This window comes from Coregonus clupeaformis, chromosome 14 (assembly GCF_020615455.1).
Source record: "Coregonus clupeaformis isolate EN_2021a chromosome 14, ASM2061545v1, whole genome shotgun sequence".
Lineage (NCBI taxonomy): Eukaryota > Metazoa > Chordata > Actinopteri > Salmoniformes > Salmonidae > Coregonus > Coregonus clupeaformis.
This window is the reverse complement of record NC_059205.1, coordinates 29,563,533-29,583,606: the sequence shown is the minus strand read 5'-3', so window position 1 is coordinate 29,583,606 and position 20,074 is coordinate 29,563,533. Positions and strand designations below refer to the sequence as shown.

The following is a 20,074-nucleotide window of genomic DNA, read 5'->3' as shown; positions in this document are numbered from 1 at the left end:
GTGACATAGCGATCATACGTTTGCATCAATAATAAATTAAGCATGATACTGTTATCCACAGGTCACGTTCAAATTGAAAAGTAATGCAAAATGTCTCAGAATTGGTAAATTAAATCAATTAATTGTATCTCTAAGATGTACATTACAGTGTAACACCTTTTTTATTTGTTTGTTTTTGTCTCTAGAGAAAACGTACTAGTCCTGGACATCTTCTTTGAGGCGTTGAATTATGAGAAGATTGAGCAGAAGAAAGCGTATGAAATTGCAGGGTTGCTTGGTGAGAGATTTTTTTTCTTCCACCAGGCTCATTATCTGTTTTTACAGACGGAGAGGAAACGTACTAGACCTAAACATCAAATCCTCTGCAAGCAATACATGCATGCTGGGCTAAACTCCTTTTGAGGCTATTTTCTTTTAAACCTGTAAGTCTCGGCCGAATGCATTTTTATATTGTACTTGAAAAGAGCACTCAGTCAGGAGAGGTAGATAAAAAGCTACGTCTGGATGGACAGTTCACAGTTTCAGAATTCTGCTCAGCTGGCTGAGATACTAAGACTTAAAGTAAATGTTTCAAGAATGGTTTTATGCACTATGCTATTACCTGACCGACTGTGCTTTTGCCTGTCCATGTCTGTTCATCTGTCATCCTCTTTTCAGGTGACATCGGAGGTCAGATGGGTCTGTTCATTGGAGCCAGTGTTTTAACAATACTGGAAATATTTGACTACTTATATGAGGTAAAGTGGAGGCACTCACATTTGTTTAATCACCTAAAAGTATTGTCAAGTAGTACTGTAGAGTTAAGGGTTATACTGTATGTTGAAAGTACACAATTCATTCATGATGATGAAGTGTCTGAATTTAATCAAAAAGAAGACAAGCCCTTGACCTAATGATATTGTTTGTCTATTTGGGTTTAAGTGTGTTTAACTGTTTGCATGTGTCTGGATTGTTGTGATGTTAACAATATGTTTTTTTATTTAGGTATTTAAGGATAAAGTTTTGGGTTACTTCATGCGCAAGAAGCGACCACAGCGTTGTCCTAGCGACAATCTGGTAATTTGAGTCTCCCACAATGCACTGGTTTGTAGTTCTGCACTGCACTACAAACAAAGTAACGCAATGTAATGTGTCAGAAACTCAAGCCTTTTTCATGACTAGTCAATGACAGATGTGGAACGCAAATCAAAACGAGTACTTTTTCCTTAGTTATATACAGTATATGCCCAAAGCCTGGTTCCAAGGTAGTGAAAAAGCCCTGGGTTTCTGTTTCTGCATGTTATCTACATGCACGGTTGCTTCAGTCTTGGAGTTTGGCCCATAAGCTGATGTGGAAGAAAAGGTTAGAGAAAAGATGTCCTGGCCCCACTCCTGAGATAACTGCAGCTGCATGTACCAAGAAGGAATTTTCCCTATTGATATTTATTTTAAAACTCTCTATTTTGATAAGACTTAACGGTAAGGAAGCTTTAAAATACACTTCTGTTGTTGAGAGGAAGTTATCATAGATTTGGACACTTGGATATAGTTTGACTTTTAGTAATTTAGACAGTTGAAATAGCAAGATGTGTTTGATAATTAAATTCATAGATATGGTTCTGTATTTTTGTTTGTTCAAATAAAAGGATATGTCAGGTTTATTCAGAGCATTCTATGTGACAAAGGATAGAGAAAAGTAAAATCATTCAACTGGATGTACCCTATGAAAGATCCACTCTAGTCATCGAATCCTGTCATTATATACACATTGTGTGAGCACTATGGCTGCGTTTACACAGGCAGCCCAATTCAGATTTCTTTTCACTAATTGATCTTTTGACCAATCAGATCAGCTAGGAAAATATCTGATGTGATTGGTCAAAAGACAAATTATTGAAAAAGAAATATCAGAATTGGGCTCTCAGCTTGATAGTGGTGGAACCCATCATCTCTGAACAGTTACATCCGGCACATTGAATAAAAACATCCCTGTTTCCATGCCTGTTGCAGTAGAGTAGAAAAAATACCTTTGTGGCATTTCACATCAAGTTTTTCCTCAGGCTTTAGATGGTTTTAATCAGCAGTAGCCAACTATATTATATTACACACACTAACTAGAGGCACATATTGCAACATGAAACAAGGACATGGAGCTTTAGGTGGATGTAATGCTGTGTTTCACTACCACATATAGTTTATACACCCATGTCATGGAATCATCCATTATTGAAGGCTTTCTTTGCTTTAAAACATAATGAAAAGCCATTTTTGATACCTTTGACTCTCATGTTCCCCAAACCTCTCCTTCTTTTCTGCCAACTCCATTCACCCCCTCTCCTCTCTAACCACCCAATCAATCAATCTATATGAGATAAAGTGCTAAATGAAAACAGTATGAGCCAGTGCAACCTACTGTATGCTAAAATAAGTCAGGCACAAGAATGTTAAATGTAGTGGTATGATAGTTCTATGACTATGTACTTTACATAGTACATTAGATGGCATGTAAAACAAAGGGAGCAAATAGCAACCATTTTCATATCAAGATACAGTATGTTTGTGATTTCTATTAATTTCAATGAATGTCTACCATTTTTGAAGCATTACGAAACATACATGGCAGAGACTAGCAATGGTACCTTGCTTTCTCAAATTGATTTGATTTTGTAACTTTCATTGAAATCAAATGGCTGAACGGAGGTAGCTCTCTGTGACATTTAAGTATTGGTGTGCAGCGTTCTTCTCTATACTTAATCGATTACACAGGGCTGTAGGCCTAGCCATTTTGCACAGACAAACTTGCTTGGAGCCACTTGTTTTACTTATCAGCTCTGCATTGGATTTTTTTTTGGTCACCCTCATCTTTCTTTTTTCATCATGTCTATTCCAGGAGTTTCCAGAGAACCCAACCAGCCCTGGTGTCACGCCTAATCATGCCCCCAGGTAGCAAACCCCATTGATAATAGATCCTCCCTCTCATACTGTCCTTCTTTTTCAGACATTCTGGGAACCATTTCATGCATTTCCTTTCTGGTTAACGAGATGTTGGTTCACCTAAAGCTGGTTTGGTGGTTGATTTTGTAGAGATGTAAAACATACAAGTAGTGATGACTTTATAAATGTGCTTTTCCAACACAGCAATAGGTCAATCTTATTATAGCCAATGTAATGCATTTTCCTCTGTAGAGACCATTTTGAAATCAATGACTCTCAATGCCGTAAATCAATTTGCATTCCGAGATTATTATCGGTTTATTATAAACAATGAGTTGGTTGGATTCTACATCTGTTAAGAAAGTTTGGGACTTTGCTAGTCAGCAATACAGTCATGCTTCTTTTTGTTTTTACTAAATAATGAAGATGCTTTCCTTCCCTTAGGATAAAATGCAGTTTCCTGAGAAAAATATAAATGTATATATACAGAATTTGCTGTAGATAGTACAACAAAAGCTGGTCCGCAGGGATCATCTATATAATTTCCTACTAGCTTTCCTGCAGGACCGAGGTCCATTTTAGGGGACCATTGTACTGGAACCTGTGCCCAATAACATCACTAGATGCATTCCTTGGTGATGCTATCACAGGTCTGCATGCAATGCAGTTTGCACCCAATGAAATGGTTCTTCATCTGCTGGAATAGCTATCTACATCAATGGCTAATGCCTCTTTTGAACCCACATATCAGCAATATATTAACTGAAACAACCGCAGTTGCACTAAACTTATGCAAACATAATGTGTATGTCAATGATCATGTACGAATTAAGATACTAATATCGAGATAAGGACAAAAAAAACTGTTTTCTTTTCTCTTTCCCTCCTTCATTCATACCATACCCCTCTTATCTTTCTCTCATATTCGTTCATCTCTCTAACGATACCGTGAAACATTCCTGACCTACTGTAACTGTCCCCTGCACTACCAATGTAATAATTTTTCTTTATATGTTATACCATTTGTATTTAATTATTTTGTCAATGTGTGCACTCTATGCTTTCAACCATCTTCCTTCCTGTCTAATGCATCAACGATGGTTAACGTCATGTTATGGGTCCCGTGTAGCTCAGTTGGTAGAGCATGGCATTTGCAACGCCAGGGTTGTGGGTTCGTTTCCTACGGGGGGCCAGTATGAAAATGTATGCACTGACTAATCAACTGTAAGTCGCTCTGGATAAGAGCGTCTGCTAAATGACTCAAATGTAAAATGTAAATGTCACTTCCTTTTGTATTCTGTTTTCCACTTGGTCCTGGTTATGTTGAATACTATTTATTGTCCTTTTTTTCCTGTTAATGTCACATCCCCTCCCATTTTTACTGCGACCTGCATGCCTCTCTCCTCTTCTCCTCACTCTCTCATCACCCATCCCTTAATACGGTTGAACTCCTCTTCCCCCCTTCCCTTGTCTTACAGAGCACCTGTGACACCCTCCGGAGTCACTCGGACAGTCTCGGATTCACACCGAACATGTTACCTCGTCACCCGACTCTAGGCAACTTTGAGGAGTTTGCTTGTTGACGACATAAAGCAGGGTGGGACCTGGGATCTTTGGGGTTTGACAGCAAACTGTGAAATAACTTATTTATTATTACAAACATGGCGAGTGATAAATACTCAAAGAGTAGTAGGATCTGTGAATTGCCTGAATGGAAATAGAATACTATCATAAGAATAAACCACTTTCAAAACAGAACTCAGGTGATAGGGCCATATCAAGGCATCGACTCTACACTATTTATTGGATGTTTCATTCATGTTGCATTCTCTTAAACAGGGTGACATTAGAGTGTGTTTGAATTGGTTTTAGTCAGCCTAGTAAAGTGTCAGCTTAGTAATGTAAATGGCAAGGACTTCGGAGTGGTCTCATTTTATCTCAATTTATACACCTTTGTAATCACAGTCCGTTCTGGTGTGCTGAATATCAAACTGAGAGGCTAGCGATGGTTAGCATGTGTAGCATCAGCATAACAAGGTCCATTCATAAGTAGAACAAGAGAGGAGGTTTAAAGATATCTTTATGGTACCACTTTTTCATTTAGTGTACCTCATTGAGAGTAAGATAATTCAGATTTCAGTGATGCCTACTCAGCTATGATCACAACGCTCAAAGGAGAACAGCAGACCTGACTTGAATCCCAGTAGTAGACTGATGTTGTCATTGTTGTCTTGTTGTACACAAATGATTCTGTTCTGAGATTCTTGATCATCTCATTGATTTTAAGTATAATCCCAAGTGATGAAAACGTCTTGAATTAGGTTCCAAGAAGATACACATTTGCAAGATAACTGAATGCCATTCTTTGTTTACAAGTTACATATTGGAGAGGGGAAAACAAGTGTATATGTTTGCACAAATGAACAATCACAACTTTTCCATTGATTTTTGGAAAATAGGAACATTGTCCATGGTTATATATAGTGCTCCGCTCAATGTTTTCTATCTGTTTACTGCTGAAAAACAATTCACATCAATGACTAAATGTTATTCTGTCGTGGTTTCCCATTTTTTTTTGGGGGGGTAGTGTTATCAGCAGACTGGCTGGACTGTCACTGGAAAAGAACACAATTCACAGGAGTCTGCTGTAACTTGGCCTCCCTCTTTTTCACCACTTTCATTTAGAATAGATAAACAAGCAAGACGATGCACCCATCCTTAAAGTTAGCATGTGTGGGTGTTGAAATGGTTTTGTTCCATGGCCATGGCTTTTAACTGCTACAAAAACACTCATTAGCACAAGTCCCCTGTGATAGTAATATATTCTCTATTGGAAACTAGTGGAGTACAAATGTTGTCACGGTGGTGTTCTAAATATTGATTGAAATGTGTAAATACCAGATTTTAAAAAAGAAATTAAATATTGCTCGTATGTTGATATATTGATGGTATGTAAAAAAATATATATACAAATCTCCATTACTGCTGTTGCATTGCATTACATTTGGATGGAAGCATCTCACTTGCCATACGAGCACACAATGCCCTACCCCAACGATTGTCCAATCATTTGTGTTGGTACCCAAGTTGACCTCAAGTGTCTTCCAGTTTCCATTTAATTTCAGGACCGGACACAGAGTAGAATTTGTTAGATGCCAGACTCAGAGATAGTTTATTACAGTGCTTCAAAAACATTCTATTCAATTCAGTTGGTTTATAACACTGAAATGCATTGTATAATTGCATTATTATATACTATTGTTATTGAAATTTCAGTATATGTAATAAGACTCAAATAACAGTTAGTTTGTGATGTGTAAATGATCAAATATAATAAACTGTATATTTAACCATCTTCCTATGTACACACCTTTCTATCTTTGTGTCAATCTAATTGCTCTCATGCTACTGTTCATGTTTATCATAGTTATCCGTGCTTTGGTGGCAATCAAAGGGACGTCGGTAGCTTTACTCTTTTGCTCATAAAACATATTATTACTAATTCTAGAAGTTCTATTCCTGTGCTTTTGTCTGTTTATTAGATGACTGTTGATGTGAAGCAAGCACAAAACCTTGGAGAGCAGCTTTTGTTCCTGAGCCAATGACCCTCCCTCTCTGATCAAGACTGACTGGTACAGATTATGTCCAACTATGGGCAACACTTAAGATGCCTTTAGTTGCCATTACACCTATGTAACTACACAGTAATAACTGCAGTAACAACCTTGTACCATTACAGGGTAATACTAAAGATACAGTATGTGTCCTGGGGTGACACTTTATCCACTATGAGCCAAATACCAATATCATTCAGAATTTCTTTGAAGTTGTGAACTTTTCAGGAGTGTTTCAATCATATAATGTGGTTTAGTGTTGTTTTGTTGTGAGCAATAAATGCATTGATTTGAAAATGACACTTCAAAATGCATTGATTCGAAAATGGGACGATCAAGGTATTCATTATCAAGTCTGGTCAAACTGTACTGCTGCCCTACTACTAAGTTGAAGTTTGAAAGTTATGATGATCTGAATTTCTCTGGTGGGTGTGGCATAAAGGAATGAATGGTTAAATCTCTGCTGTACTGTGATGCCACAACTGATGATGTGACATTGTCTTGCTTTTGACTGTATTTGACTGTCTGTCATGATGAACATAGTGGAGGTCAATCATAAAACTTACCACCAGGGTTTACCACCTGTCCTTTCCAAGACAACAGGTAAATACTGACAGAATACATTGCAACTATTATGATGCAAGCGTAAATCAAATCTACAATTAATTCATTTTAAAGTCAGAATTATAAAACAAGTGGTAAACTTGCTATGCTACAGTTTTATGAATACTCTGCACAATGTACTGTCTCCATCTACAATCCTTACTCACCCCTGCCTTACTGCCAATCAAAGAACAGCAGAGCAGAAGCTAAAGAACAGCAGAGCAGAAGCTAAAGAACAGCAGAGCAGAAGCGAAAGAACAGCAGAGCAGAAGCTACTACTGAAAATGGACATGGTCCTGTCATATTTGAATAATACCGGCAATACTGGTTGTGCTAATTGATTCAAGTCTTTTAATGGATATTTTATAGCATAATTCATTACAGCCAAGTAGATGACAGTGTTATATATTTCTGTCAACCAATAGTCTAAAGACCTTTATTCTTGCAGATTAATTATAATGTGAATTGTTATTGCACCTTACCTCTTTTCCTCCTTGCATGACCATTGTCTCTTGACCACCGCGAGTGCATTATCAGCCTTGTTACGCACTACTTTGTTGGGAGCCAGATGGTTAAATTCCATGTTCTGTGGTAGGCTACTCTACAATCTTCATGGTCATGAAAAATCATCATGAAAAAATTAGGCTTGGGGTTGTGGAATATTCAGTGACCATGAAGTATTGAACATGGGGCTGAGAACCTGGGATATGTGTTCTGACAAATTTTTGCAGGTCAAATTATTGTATGTGGCTTGTAAGGAATGTTATATTTCTGTAAGACTAGAGCTTATAGAAGCCCTGTTTATACCTGGTTCTCACATGCATCCTTTGTCCTGATCTTGTTCACATTCTGATTGTGCCCACATTTTTAGACAGGTTTAGATGATTAAAAGACGCATTGTAATCTGATTGTGATCAGATCTTCTTGGCCACCTCCGGAGGTAGTCAGACACATTGTGTAGATGGATCTGGTCAGTTAAACAATTTAAATCATCATAATCCCACCCTCTAAAATCATTGACAGGTGATGCCATTAATTTATGACATCAATATTAAAATAAATAATTAATTTAATTTTTAAAGAATATCTGTCAAATGATTTGCATACAGTGAGCATATTGTTGACAGTGAGGGACCAGGATTTCTGGTCACAATGCAGAACGGATAAGAGACACTTTTTTTTTGTATGTGTAGATGCACGACTACGATGTGGGTAAGATCAGGACAAAAGACACATGTTAGCACCAGGTATAAACAGGGCTAGAGTGTATCGATTATAGTATGTCTCGCCCTGTTGGAGGCCTACAGACACCTGTGGAACTAAACTAGGTTAATCTGGCTCTATGTACTGTATATATGATACATAATCTGTGATTGACCTTAAGCAGTCATTAAATACTTAATACTCTCTCTTTATCAAGTGTGATGTTCTCAATCTTACGTGAAACGTGATGCATTATTATCTGGAAATGTTATCAGTAGTGTTTGGTCTTCAATGCATTGTGTAATCAATGTAGATCAGATCATCTACCCCTACACAACACGTGATATTACAATGCCTCCCTCCATGATATGGCTTCCTTCAACTACTTGGACCGGTTGTGTAACTGGGGTCTTGACAATAATACTTGGTGCTATAGGTAACTTTAAAATCATTGGTCATGAACCATGGTAACAGCTTAACTGAAACTCACTCATCCCTGGTGCGCCAGCTGGTGCATAGGGCAGAAAGTTGCAACAAAGGCTGTCCACTTCTGGTCGGCTTTGGCCATCTTCTCCACCGTGCCCCAGCTCTTATATTGACAGGGCTCAGTCTCGGTTTTAACAGAAAATAATGGGCAAACTGTAAATCATTTTCCGACAAAAAAAGCAGAACAAGAAACATCACTTTTGAGTCCACTTTATTGAACTGTTGTTTTGAAATTTACAGAAGAGACCACTGCCTGGCAGCAATTGTCTAAATACTTAACCCAAGTCCAACAATAAAACTATGATAATAGGAAAGTGCAAAGTCCACTCTTCATTCTAAATAAAGATTAAAGTAATGTCATAGTTAAACTAATATTCTACAGCACTCGTCTAAAATAAGCACTGGAATTGCTTGTCTTTACATGTGATAATGGAATCTTGTGATGTCCCAACTGTTCTATCTCAACTCGGATGCAAACATACACACCACCAAAGTATAACGCATCCTAGACAGAGCCGTAAAATTGCCATGGATCTAACTGTCACACATTTCATTATTTTAATAAGGAGAACATTGCAACTCATGAAAAGTAATGCGTTGTGTAAATAAAAAGACTAAATGCACACATAAGCAGACATTCAATTATCAATAAATACATGCATTCTATTAATTCTTTCTCTTATATCAAAATAAATATTTTCCCTATTGATCAAAACCAATGTTTTGGTAGCTGACAACAACCTCAAAGATTAGTTAAACGTTGGCTTTTGTGGGATAAGTTGCGACTATCTGGAGTAAAATAACACTGCAAAACGTACTAGTTCTTTGCCAAAATTAAGTTACCCATCAGAGTGAACACAGCTAAAGTCAGTGGTGCAAAACAATCGTAATGTGGTAATACAGGTATCAATGGATTTCCTCCGCTCTCACTTCACTTTCATTAAGCTATAAGACATCAGGTCAATGATAAAAGATGGTAGAAAGTTACAAAATGAAACTAAAATAAAAGCAAATTACTCAAGTACGTATGGTCCACTGTTCATAATACATATCTATTGACCCCAACTTCGACAATACCCCAACTTTGTGTTCAACTTTACTTGATAGAGCGGATGAGATCTAAATTATTAAAAAAGGAAATGCCATTTACCAAAAGTGCACAAAAAAAATCAAATACTAAAAGCTAAAAAGAAAGCCTGAGAACTGACAAATATAAATAAACCTCCCCCTCTTTTACAATCTCCTTTTAAAGTGGAAAATGGTTACGACTATGATGAAGGACAAGGAAGACATGCAAGTCTGTCTGTCTCCAATCTTATCATAACCTATTAATGCAATATTGACAAGTTACCAGCAGTGGTACATTAACACTATTTGAGGAATGTATCCAAATAACTACAGTTTTGCCAGTACATTATGCAGCACACTAATTCAATTGTTCAAACTGCTTAATCTGCTGTGCAACTATTGGCTCAGAAGGATTCACTGTTTCTCCGGGTCCAGAATTGTTCATTGCTACATGTTATGTTTCCATGTCAGTGCGCTTACTGTGCTTAACAGACAATGAGAAGACAAACAGGCTTGCTAACAGGATCTAAAATCTTGCAGAGCCCACAAGGACTTAATTCCATTAGGAGGCACAACAGGATATTCTGAAGGGAAGTCTCTTAGTTAAAACAGGTGCTGCTGGAAGATGAGTCTTGCAGGGAGTCAGGATAAACAGGTCCTGTTGAAAAGATGGAGTGAAAGAGGATTGATTCCGATGGCTGAGGTTTTGTTGAGTGACGTGTGTTTTGGCATCTCATCTACGGTGGGCAGAAATCAGCAAAGTAGGGGTGCTGCAATGCCTCCTCTGCAGAGATCCTCTGGACAGGATTACACTTCAAAAGATTCTAAAAGAGGAAAAAAGAGCGCCGACCTTTAAGACCTTTTGACGTGTTTCTACACATGAGCTTTGTTAGCCAATGTCGCCATGACATCTCCAACAAGTGTGATCAGGGATTTCTATTGGAGAAGCAGTTTTAGCCTAGTATCTTCATACTGTACGGTCTTTGATTCAAGTGACGTTTGGGAAAAGCCTTGCACTAGCTCCACCTGGTGGTAACTTTATATTCCCAGCTAAGCGGTCTGCCAGTTACACAACACACAAAACTCTAGACACATGCATTTTGTTTTAACGCCACTTGTGTGGGTTTGCACATATGTATTTGTGCAAACATATGAATTCAGAGCTATACAATAGAAGAGTGAAGGACATTGGATTGTAAATTGATGTTAACATCATGGGATGGTATAGCATGATAATACATTGTATACTGAATATTATAAACTGGGTGGTTTGAGCCCTGAATTCTGATTGGCTGAAAGCCATGGTATATCAGACCGTATACCACGGGTATGACAAAACGTTTAGTTTTATTGCTCTAATTACGTTGGCAACCAGTTTATAATAGCAATAAGGCTCCTCTCGGGTTTGTGATATATGGCCAATATACTGGTCATTTGGGGGGGCAATACTAACCTGCAGCAGATCTCGTCCTGGGCTACTGAGTTTGGGGACAACATTCACCAGTGAGGTCGTGGCTGGATACATGGGGTACGGCTGTAGGCAAAAAGAACGACAGGGGTAACGGATGCAAACAGATAGCAGCACAGAAAATATGAGTTCCTTCTATTAGAGATGAATCTGTGATCTGGAAACTGCCATTAATCTCATACCTTGTAAATCATATATTCAAATGTTTCTGACAGGCAGTAGAAAACATGAATTTCTATATGATCAACTGTAATTTACAAAAAATGAGTGGGTTAGACTACCTTGTAGTCTGGGAGCTTTGTCATTGTTTGCCACTGTTCTTCAGTTGGTGTACCCAACAATGTGCCACAACAGCATTAAGGAACGACTTTCACCACTAAATAGGACTCGTCAAGTTTAGTCATTAGAATAGATTCAAAGTGCACCAACTTCAGTTCCTGTGTTTAGTTTCTACATACCACACAACAAATGGACTGTGTACTGAACTTGCTGGGTAACTATCTTAAACATCTCTGAAAGGATATCTGAAGATCCTCTTCAGCTGGTCGTCAACGTCATTACCCGGGAACAGGGGCCTTCCAGCATTTGCCAACTCTAAAATTATCAAATTGATCAAAGTTACAGAAGATTTTAAAAAGGCAGAGGCAGACCTGCCAACCTCGAATCATTTTTATGAGTACCACTTCAGCGCGGCGTTGGCACCACCAGCCACAGAACCCATGGCAGCGAGCGTGCGACACCCCCACAGCTCAAATCATAGGCAAATGCACCTGTCTCAGTAGGAATGGTAGGCTATAGACCAGGGCTCTCCAACCCTGTTCCCGGAGAGCTACCGTTCTGTAGGTTTTCGCTCTAACCCTAATCTAGCGCTCCTGATTCTAATAATTAGCTGGTTGATAAACTGAATCAGGTTAGTTACAACTGGGGTTGAAACGAAAACCTACAGGAGGGTAGCTCTCCAGGAACAGGGTTGGAGAGCCCGGCTATAGACTGTTATGGGTACTTGGTAATTGGCTGGTCTTCAGTAGCTCACTAGAAAAGTTAATGTCAGTGGAAGTTAAGAGCACTGAAAAACCTGTAACTGCCATTTCCTGAAACCGAGAGTCTTAAATTATATAAAACAATGTAGCCAACACAGTTGTCTAGTCAAGTTGTATTTCCCAACTCCATTCCTTGAGTACCCCCAATAGTACACATTTTAATTTTAGCCCTGGACAAGCACACCTGATTCAACATGTCAACTAATCATCCTTCCCTCAATTAGTTGAATCTGGTGAGTTTGTCCGGGGCTACAACAAAAATGTGTGCTGTTGGGGGTACAGGAGGACTGAAGTTTGGAAACACTGGTCTAGGTATTTGATCCTAAATGAAATTGAGGTGGTCTCAATGACACTCACATTTTTTCTAGGTTAAATTTAGGGATAATGATTATTCTAATTAATAGGTGTATTTATGTGGATAGTCTTGTGAAAACGTAAAGTGTCTTCTTAATTTTGTTTTCGGAAATATTTCTAAATTGATTCAATTACTAATAATATGCCATTTAGCAGACGCTTTTATCTAAAGCGACTTACAGTCATGTGTGCATAAATGTTTACGTATGGGTGGTCCCGGGGATCGAACCCACTACCCTGGCATTACAAGCGCCGTGCTCTACCAATTGAGCTACAATTGAGCTACAGAGGCCCACAATTACTGGATGCAATGTAGTAGTCTGGCTTACTGTAGGCTATTTGGAATATGAAACAAATGAACTAGGCCTATATGAGCTTGTTTCAGATCTCCATCCCTTACCCAATCCATCAAGTTAGGTCTGACTACTACCATTCATTCAACATGCCTTGTCATCGGTGAACTGATGGGCTATTATCACATCATTAGCAGCCTATTGTTGACATACAGCTATATCAAAAGGTCAATTAAGAACTTATTCATTAACATAGGCCTACTAATCTTTAACAGTCTAACAGAACCTGTGAAGGATGGTATTAGCGGAACAGCTCTCTCTGCCATGTCTGTTTCCATCTACGCAACACAGCACGTTTCCTTGCTAGTCAATGCGCTCGCGCCTACTACCGTTGCGGAGATCAAAGCCTGTGCGGGCAAGAAAGTGTTCTCGCTTAGTTGACTAAATGTTGTAGCTAAATACCTTCGTTATAATGACGCCTTAGTTAAAGCGCTAACTACGAAATAATATTGGTTATGAGCTTGCCTAACTCATACAATTTGTTAGTCAATGTATTTGGCAAACAGTTTGTTCAACTTCACAATTTTTCATACCCTTTTCCTCATACATCAGTGGTATCAACGCGAAGTGGAGAGAAGCCATCCAGCACCAGGGAGGAAAATAGCACTACGACTACAGCGGCCGCCGGAGCCGAGGGCTAGAGATTCTTTCCAAAGATTGTATTCACCTCTTCCTCTCCGTTTTTTCTCCTCGCCTGTCCTCTAATTGTCTCTGCTCCAACTTCAGAAGGCTGAGTCAAAAAGCACAATGTGCCAACTAGATGCCTATTTTTGTGTATGTTAGGGTCGTTTTTTCGTACCAGCGTACTTTGACTTCAAATTATGTGCTTGGTACACAGCAACGTGTGCAGGTTGGCAGGTCTGCAGAGGCCCCAAATTATTTGAGCATTATAACACAGGTTTAGAGTGAACACCTTGAATTTGCAGTGCAATTTTGACCTTGATGTTACACATACCTGCAAATATGCATCCAGCAGACCACATGTCAATGGAGGTAGAATAAAGCTTAGCACCAAAGAGCACATCTGGGGGCCTATACCACAACGTCACAACCTACAGAGAGAGAGAAGCTTGAGACCAGTAATTGTTTGCCAGTATCCCAATTAATCACGTAATTGCATATAAACATGTAATTAATATCCCACCTCTGCTGAGTAACATCTCACTGGGATTCCAAAGGCTCGAGCCAAGCCAAAGTCAGCCAGCTTCAATTCCCCATTCTAAATTAAGCAAACCATACCACATTGTAGGCTATGTAAAGGGAAATAATTTTCTCACTAACTAAGCAACAGTATTTCTGTTTCAGCTAAGACAGATACAGTGAGGGAAAAAAGTATTTGATCCCCTGCTGATTTTGTACGTTTGCCCACTGACAAAGAAATGATCAGTCTATAATTTTAATGGTAGGTTTATTTGAACAGTGAGAGACAGAATAACAACAAAAAAATCCAGAAAAACGCATGTCAAAAATGTTATAAATTGATTTGCATTTTAATGAGGGAAATAAGTATTTGACCCCCTCTCAATCAGAAAGATTTCTGGCTCCCAGGTGTCTTTTATACAGGTACCGAGCTGAGATTAGGAGCACATTCTTAAAGGGAGTGCTCCTAATCTCAGTTTGTTACCTGTATAAAAGACACCAGTCCACAGACGCAATCAATCAATCAGATTCCAAACTCTCCACCATGGCCAAGACCAAAGAGCTCTCCAAGGATGTCAGGGACAAGATTGTAGACCTACACAAGGCTGGAATGGGCTACAAGACCATCGCCAAGCAGCTTGGTGAGAAGGTTTCAACAGTTGGTGCGATTATTCGCAAATGGAAGAAACACAAAAGACCTGTCAATCTCCCTCGGCCTGGGGCTCCATGCAAGATCTCACCTTGTGGAGTTGCAATGATCATGAGAACGGTGAGGAATCAGCCCAGAACTACACGGGAGGATCTTGTCAATGATCTCAAGGCAGCTGGGACCATAGTCACCAAGAAAACAATTGGTAACACACTACGCCGCAAAGGACTGAAATCCTGCAGTGCCCGCAAGGTCCCCCTGCTCAAGAAAGCACATATGCAGGCCCGTCTGAAGTTTGCCAATGAACATCTGAATGATTCAGAGGAGAACTGGGTGAAAGTGTTGTGGTCAGATTATACCAAAATGGAGCTCTTTGGCATCAACTCAACTCACCTTGTTTGGAGGAGGAGGAATGCTGCCTATGACCCCAAGAACACCATCCCCACCGTCAAACATGGAGGTGGAAACATTATGCTTTGGGGGTGTTTTTCTGCTACGGGGACAGGACAACTTCACCGCATCAAAGGGACGATGGACGGGGCCATGTACCGTCAAATCTTGGGTGAGATCCTCCTTCCCTCAGCCAGGGCATTGAAAATGGGTCGTGGATGGGTATTCCAGCATGACAATGACCCAAAACACACGGCCAAGGCAACAAAGGAGTGGCTCAAGAAGAAGCACATTAAGGTCCTGGAGTGGCCTAGCCGGTCTCCAGACCTTAATCCCATAGAAAATATGTGGAGGGAGCTGAAGGTTCGAGTTCTCAAACGTCAGCCTCGAAACCTTAAAGACTTGGAGAAGATCTGCAAAGAGGAGTGGGACAAAATCCCTCCTGAGATGTGTGCAAACCTGGTGGCCAACTACAAGAAACGTCTGACCTCTGTGATTGCCAACAAGGGTTTTGCCACCAAGTACTAAGTCATGTTTTGCAGAGGGGTCAAATACTTATTTCCCTCATTAAAATGCAAATCAATTTATAACATTTTGACATGCGTTTTTCTGGATTTGTTGTTGTTGTTATTCTGTCTCACACTGTTCAAATAAACCTACCATTAAAATTATAGACTGATCATGTTTTTGTCAGTGGGCAAACGTACAAAATCAGCAGGGGATCAAATACTTTTTTCCCTCACTGTATACAGTATACAGCACAATGTGTACTCTGACTTTCTAGAACTAGAACTTAAACAGTCAACATTCCACTGACTTACCCTGTTGATGAGGAGGTTCTGTGGTTTCAGGTCTCTATGGAGAACATTCCGACTGTGGCAGAAGGCAAGCCCCTTCAACAGCTGGTACATGAACGACTGCACATACAGAAAGGAGGGGAAGACTGAGTTAAGCACAGAGATACAGAAAGACAAGGCAGTAATACTACAGTATTCTCACTATCAATGAGATAGTCATTGGAGGTTCTCTTTGGAGTTATACCATAATTTTGCGACTGCAATTTTTTTGGCAAAGTCAACAATCCCCTGCATATTATGCGAGGGCTTGCAAATTGGACAAATCACATCATTAAAACAGTCAAATCATCACAATATTATCGTATAAAACTGACCAATCACCGCAAAACTAAAAGAGGGTTAGCAATTTCAACCAATCACTGCACATTTAGCACATAATATGGTTCAATCAAGCCACACGTCAAACTTTTTCCCTCGTCAGCAAATTAGCAATTTCAGCCAATCACTGCACATTTTAGCGCATAATGTTTCAATCAAGCCACACGTCAACAAACTTTTTCCCTCGTCAGTGCATTTGTGACAAAATTTACAAAATAATTGCATATTGCCAAGCAAAAAAAACAACCTGCTAATATATAAAAATATCACCCCAAAAAATAAAACAGCGCAAAATCCTTGAGGGACTGAGTTCTACTGATGGGACATCATTAGAGCCATATTCTGCTCCTTATTTGAATATCAATTAGGGCCGTGACGATTATGGAATTTGGGGTAACAATTCATTGTCATACAAATGGCCATGGTTATTGTCACAACTGTCATTTTTGTAGAAAAGTATTTTGAGCTTGTCATGGATCATAATGCATCTTAGAAAAGTATCTACAACACAGCTTGGATAACATCTCTATTTAAAAACATGAATGGTTTAACCGTTCTGCAACTTTACCCAATTGATGTAAAAATGAAAAACTGTGTTCAGTAAATGATATCTACTTTAATATATAGTATTAAGACGATTATGATGATAATTGTTTTAGTTTACGTTATTGTCCATTATTGTCGGTTACATGATAATTGTGCCAGCCCTAATCGCAATGACTCACCTTGACAGTTTCTGGATCTAGGTCTCCATTGCAGCTGTCGAAATATTTCTTTAGATCCTGTGGTTGTAAAAGTCACAAGTTCAATCAGCCCACGCCAGTAACATTACATTTCTTCACATCATATCAAACACGTGAAAGGTAGAAAACCCTTACAGTTGAACTTGCGGTCACATCTACTTTAAATGGTCAGTCAAGTCTACTGGTAAATTGTCATAACTGTAGCAACTACAAACTCCTCTTTATACAAGAACGTAATCGGCATAAATCTGGCAACAGCGCAACACTTACTTGATCACAAAATTCAAATACCAATGTTAACTTCTTGTCACTGTGCAGAACATCATGCAACCTAGGGAAAGCAAAATTAATTGTCAATTAAACTCTTTGCATAGCTAGATATTTAATCTAATGCTAATTATAACACTCTTGAAAAGTAACTTACTACTACTTACTTACTGAGTCAGGTCTAACTATGCTATGGCAAAAATTATGTAGTTAGCTATGTATTTTCAGAATTTGACTAATTTCACTTCAGACCTACCTCACAATGTTTTTATGCTTCAGTTCTTTCAAGAGGCAAATTTCTCGCAGGGCAGAACTTGGGACCCCCTACAAGAAACAAGGGTTGTAATCATTAGCCAAACAGTTGCTAAAACAAGAGTTTTAGGTAGGTCCTAATTTCAGGTAGGTCCCTCCCTGGCACCTGTGCATCCCTCCAACTGTCACTGTAAAAACACTAGCAGTCATAAACTGGTGTCATTTGAAAACTCGAGTCCTATCAAACAGACCAGTAAACATATCCCACCTGCAGTGGTGTGCCAAGGTTTGATGCTGGTGTTTACCTGCAGTGGGAGCTCTCTTCTGGCTTGATGCAGTGTGTGTGTGTGAAACGTTTTGCAACATATCTGCGTAATGAATACGCCCCAGCATACAGCAGCAACCAAATTGAGCCGTCAAAAAATATGCTAACCAGTTGGACAGCAACCTAAAGTACCTTTATTTGTAGTCTCAAAAAAATTCCTACCTCATCGTCGTCATCCAATCTCACTCTTTTCAAAGCCACGATTTCATGCGTTTCTCTGTGTTTTGCTTTGAAAACAGTTCCATATGTACCTGGAGAAAGAAATCACAACGTTCGCTAGCTAGCTTGACTGAATGGGTTGTGTTAGTTAGCAAGGTACTTAGCTAACTAACTTACCCAGGACTGGGCTAACTAGTTTCATTATTTTGATAGAATAATGAAAAGCTAACTAGCAGCTATCTTCAACGAAATTAACTAGATGCTGACGAATATAATAACTTATGTTACATCTTTTTATAGCTACGTCAACATATTTCTTGCTAACTAGCTATATATTTTGTTAGCACGCTAGCTAACGTCAGACAACTAGCTAATGTAGGTAGACTACCAAATATCTAAACACTATCAAACGTGTGTCACTTAGCAATGAATTGTCAATTGTCATTTAAAATTACTGATATGACGGCTGCTAACATAACTATAAGTTAGCTAGCTATAGCTGTCTAGCGACAGCAACATTATCAGCTAGATAAATCCTGGGAAAGAAACAGACACTTACCCTCTCCAATCTTTTCGAGCTTTTCATACTTCTGCATATTTTGTCAATAAAGCTAGTCTTTAGCTAGCTAACTAGTGAAATGCACCCCCAGGGTTTGGGGATATTTTTGATACGTGTTAGCTAGCTGTTCCCAGCTACAATGATGCTGCTACATGGGCATCTAAAGGCCAAATTAAGAACTGCATGCAAAATCGCCCATTCTCAGTCAAAAATAATTATTATGAACCTGTTTCACTGTCATTCTCGTGGTCAATCTGAGAAATGTTTACAAGAAAACAATATTCTCCATTTTGTTCCAATGTTCCCTCCTGAATAAATCCTCAATCAGAGGTCCAACTAAACAGACTGCACAATCCGGTTCTAAGAAGCCTGTTAATGGATTTAGCTAGCCTTTATCCACAAGTTTCACACCGTATTTTCTGTTTAAACAATTATCATTATAAATGTCCCCCTCAAAGTACAGTGCATTCGAAAAGTATTTAGACCCCTTGACTTTTTCCAGATTTTATTACTTACAGCCTTATTCTGAATTGGATTAAATTCGTTTTTTTCCTCATCAATCTACACACAATACCCCATAATGACAAAGTGAAAACAGCTTTTTAGAACAAACAGAAATACCTTATTTACATAAGTATTCAGACCTTTTGATATGAGACTAAAAATTTAGCTCAGGTGCATCCTGTTTCCATTGATCATCCTTGAGATGTTTCTACAACTTGATTGGAGTCCACCTGTGGTAAATTCAATTGATTGGACATGATTTGGAAAGGCACACACCATATAAGATCCCACAGTTGACAGTGCATATCAGGGCAAAAACCAAGCCATGAGGTCGAAGGAATTGGCTGTAGAGCTCCGACACAGGATTGTGTCGATACACAGATCTGGGGAAGGGTACCAAAAAATGTCTGCAGCATTGAAGGTCCCCAAGAACACAGTGGCCTCCATCATTCTTAAATGGAAGAAGTTTGGAACCACCAAGACTCTTCCTAGAGCTGGCCGCCGAGCCAAACTGAGCAATTGGGGAGAAGGGCCTTGGTCAGGGAGGTGACCAAGAACCCAATGGTCACTCTGACAGAGCTCCAGAGTTCCTCTGTGGAGATGGGAGAACCTTCCAGAAGGACAACCATCTCTGCAGCACTCCACCAATCAGACGTTTATAGTAGAGTGGCCAGACGGAAGCCACTCCTCAGTAAAAGGCACATGACAGCCCGCTTGGAGTTTGCCAAAAGGCACCTAAAGGACTCTCAGACCATGAGAAACAAGATTCTCTGGTCTGATGAAACCAAGATTGAACTCTTTGGCCTGAA

General features: G+C 39.2%; 2 protein-coding genes across 8 annotated transcripts in view; one reads left to right on the top strand and one right to left on the bottom strand.

The window, feature by feature from the left end:
• The window catches only part of LOC121581038 (acid-sensing ion channel 1C), a 275,500-nt gene extending 266,963 nt beyond the window's left edge, over positions 1 to 8,537 (top strand). For 4 of the 6 annotated variants that reach the window (XM_045224796.1, XM_041896372.2, XM_041896369.2 and 1 more), the window contains exons 7-11: positions 186 to 277; positions 658 to 737; positions 985 to 1,056; positions 2,870 to 2,922; positions 4,392 to 5,491. In XM_045224796.1, the coding sequence (XP_045080731.1) occupies positions 186 to 277; positions 658 to 737; positions 985 to 1,056; positions 2,870 to 2,922; positions 4,392 to 4,470 (376 nt within the window). In that variant the 3' untranslated portion in view covers positions 4,471 to 5,491. Of the gene's footprint in view, positions 1 to 185; positions 278 to 657; positions 738 to 984; positions 1,057 to 2,869; positions 2,923 to 4,391; positions 5,492 to 6,455 lie in introns of those variants that run through there. The other 2 variants (XM_041896371.2, XM_041896370.2) reach the window with 2 other exon arrangements.
• A 476-nt stretch (positions 8,538 to 9,013) lies between these two features.
• LOC121581039 (cyclin-dependent-like kinase 5) lies at positions 9,014 to 19,138 on the bottom strand. Of its 2 annotated transcripts, XM_041896373.2 has the most exons (12): positions 18,762 to 19,134; positions 18,206 to 18,294; positions 17,723 to 17,790; positions 17,470 to 17,530; positions 17,182 to 17,238; positions 16,103 to 16,198; positions 14,247 to 14,321; positions 14,058 to 14,154; positions 11,880 to 11,949; positions 11,637 to 11,697; positions 11,341 to 11,421; positions 9,014 to 10,711 (listed from the first exon to the last, which is right to left on the bottom strand). In XM_041896373.2, exons 1-12 carry the CDS (start codon positions 18,796 to 18,798, stop codon positions 10,625 to 10,627), a joined length of 879 nt encoding a protein of 292 aa, XP_041752307.1. In that variant the 5' UTR covers positions 18,799 to 19,134; the 3' UTR covers positions 9,014 to 10,624. The 2 variants fall into 2 exon arrangements, with proteins under 2 accessions (XP_041752307.1, XP_041752308.1); XM_041896374.2 differs by lacking the exon at positions 14,247 to 14,321 and having other exon boundaries at positions 18,762 to 19,138.
• Positions 19,139 to 20,074: the final 936 nt, after the last annotated feature.

What these genes read in the sequence shown, in the direction of transcription:
- LOC121581039 (XM_041896373.2), bottom strand. Translation starts at nt 18,798, where the DNA reads ATGCAGAAGTATGAAAAGCTCGAAAAGATTGGAGAGG. An exon ending in TATTTGAATTTTGTGATCAA is followed by an intron (nt 17,239 to 17,469) that starts GTAAGTGTTGCG and finishes TTACAACCACAG; the next exon opens with GATCTAAAGAAATATTTCGA. An exon ending in AGAACCTCCTCATCAACAGG is followed by an intron (nt 14,322 to 16,102) that starts GTAAGTCAGTGG and finishes TGCTTAATTTAG; the next exon opens with AATGGGGAATTGAAGCTGGC.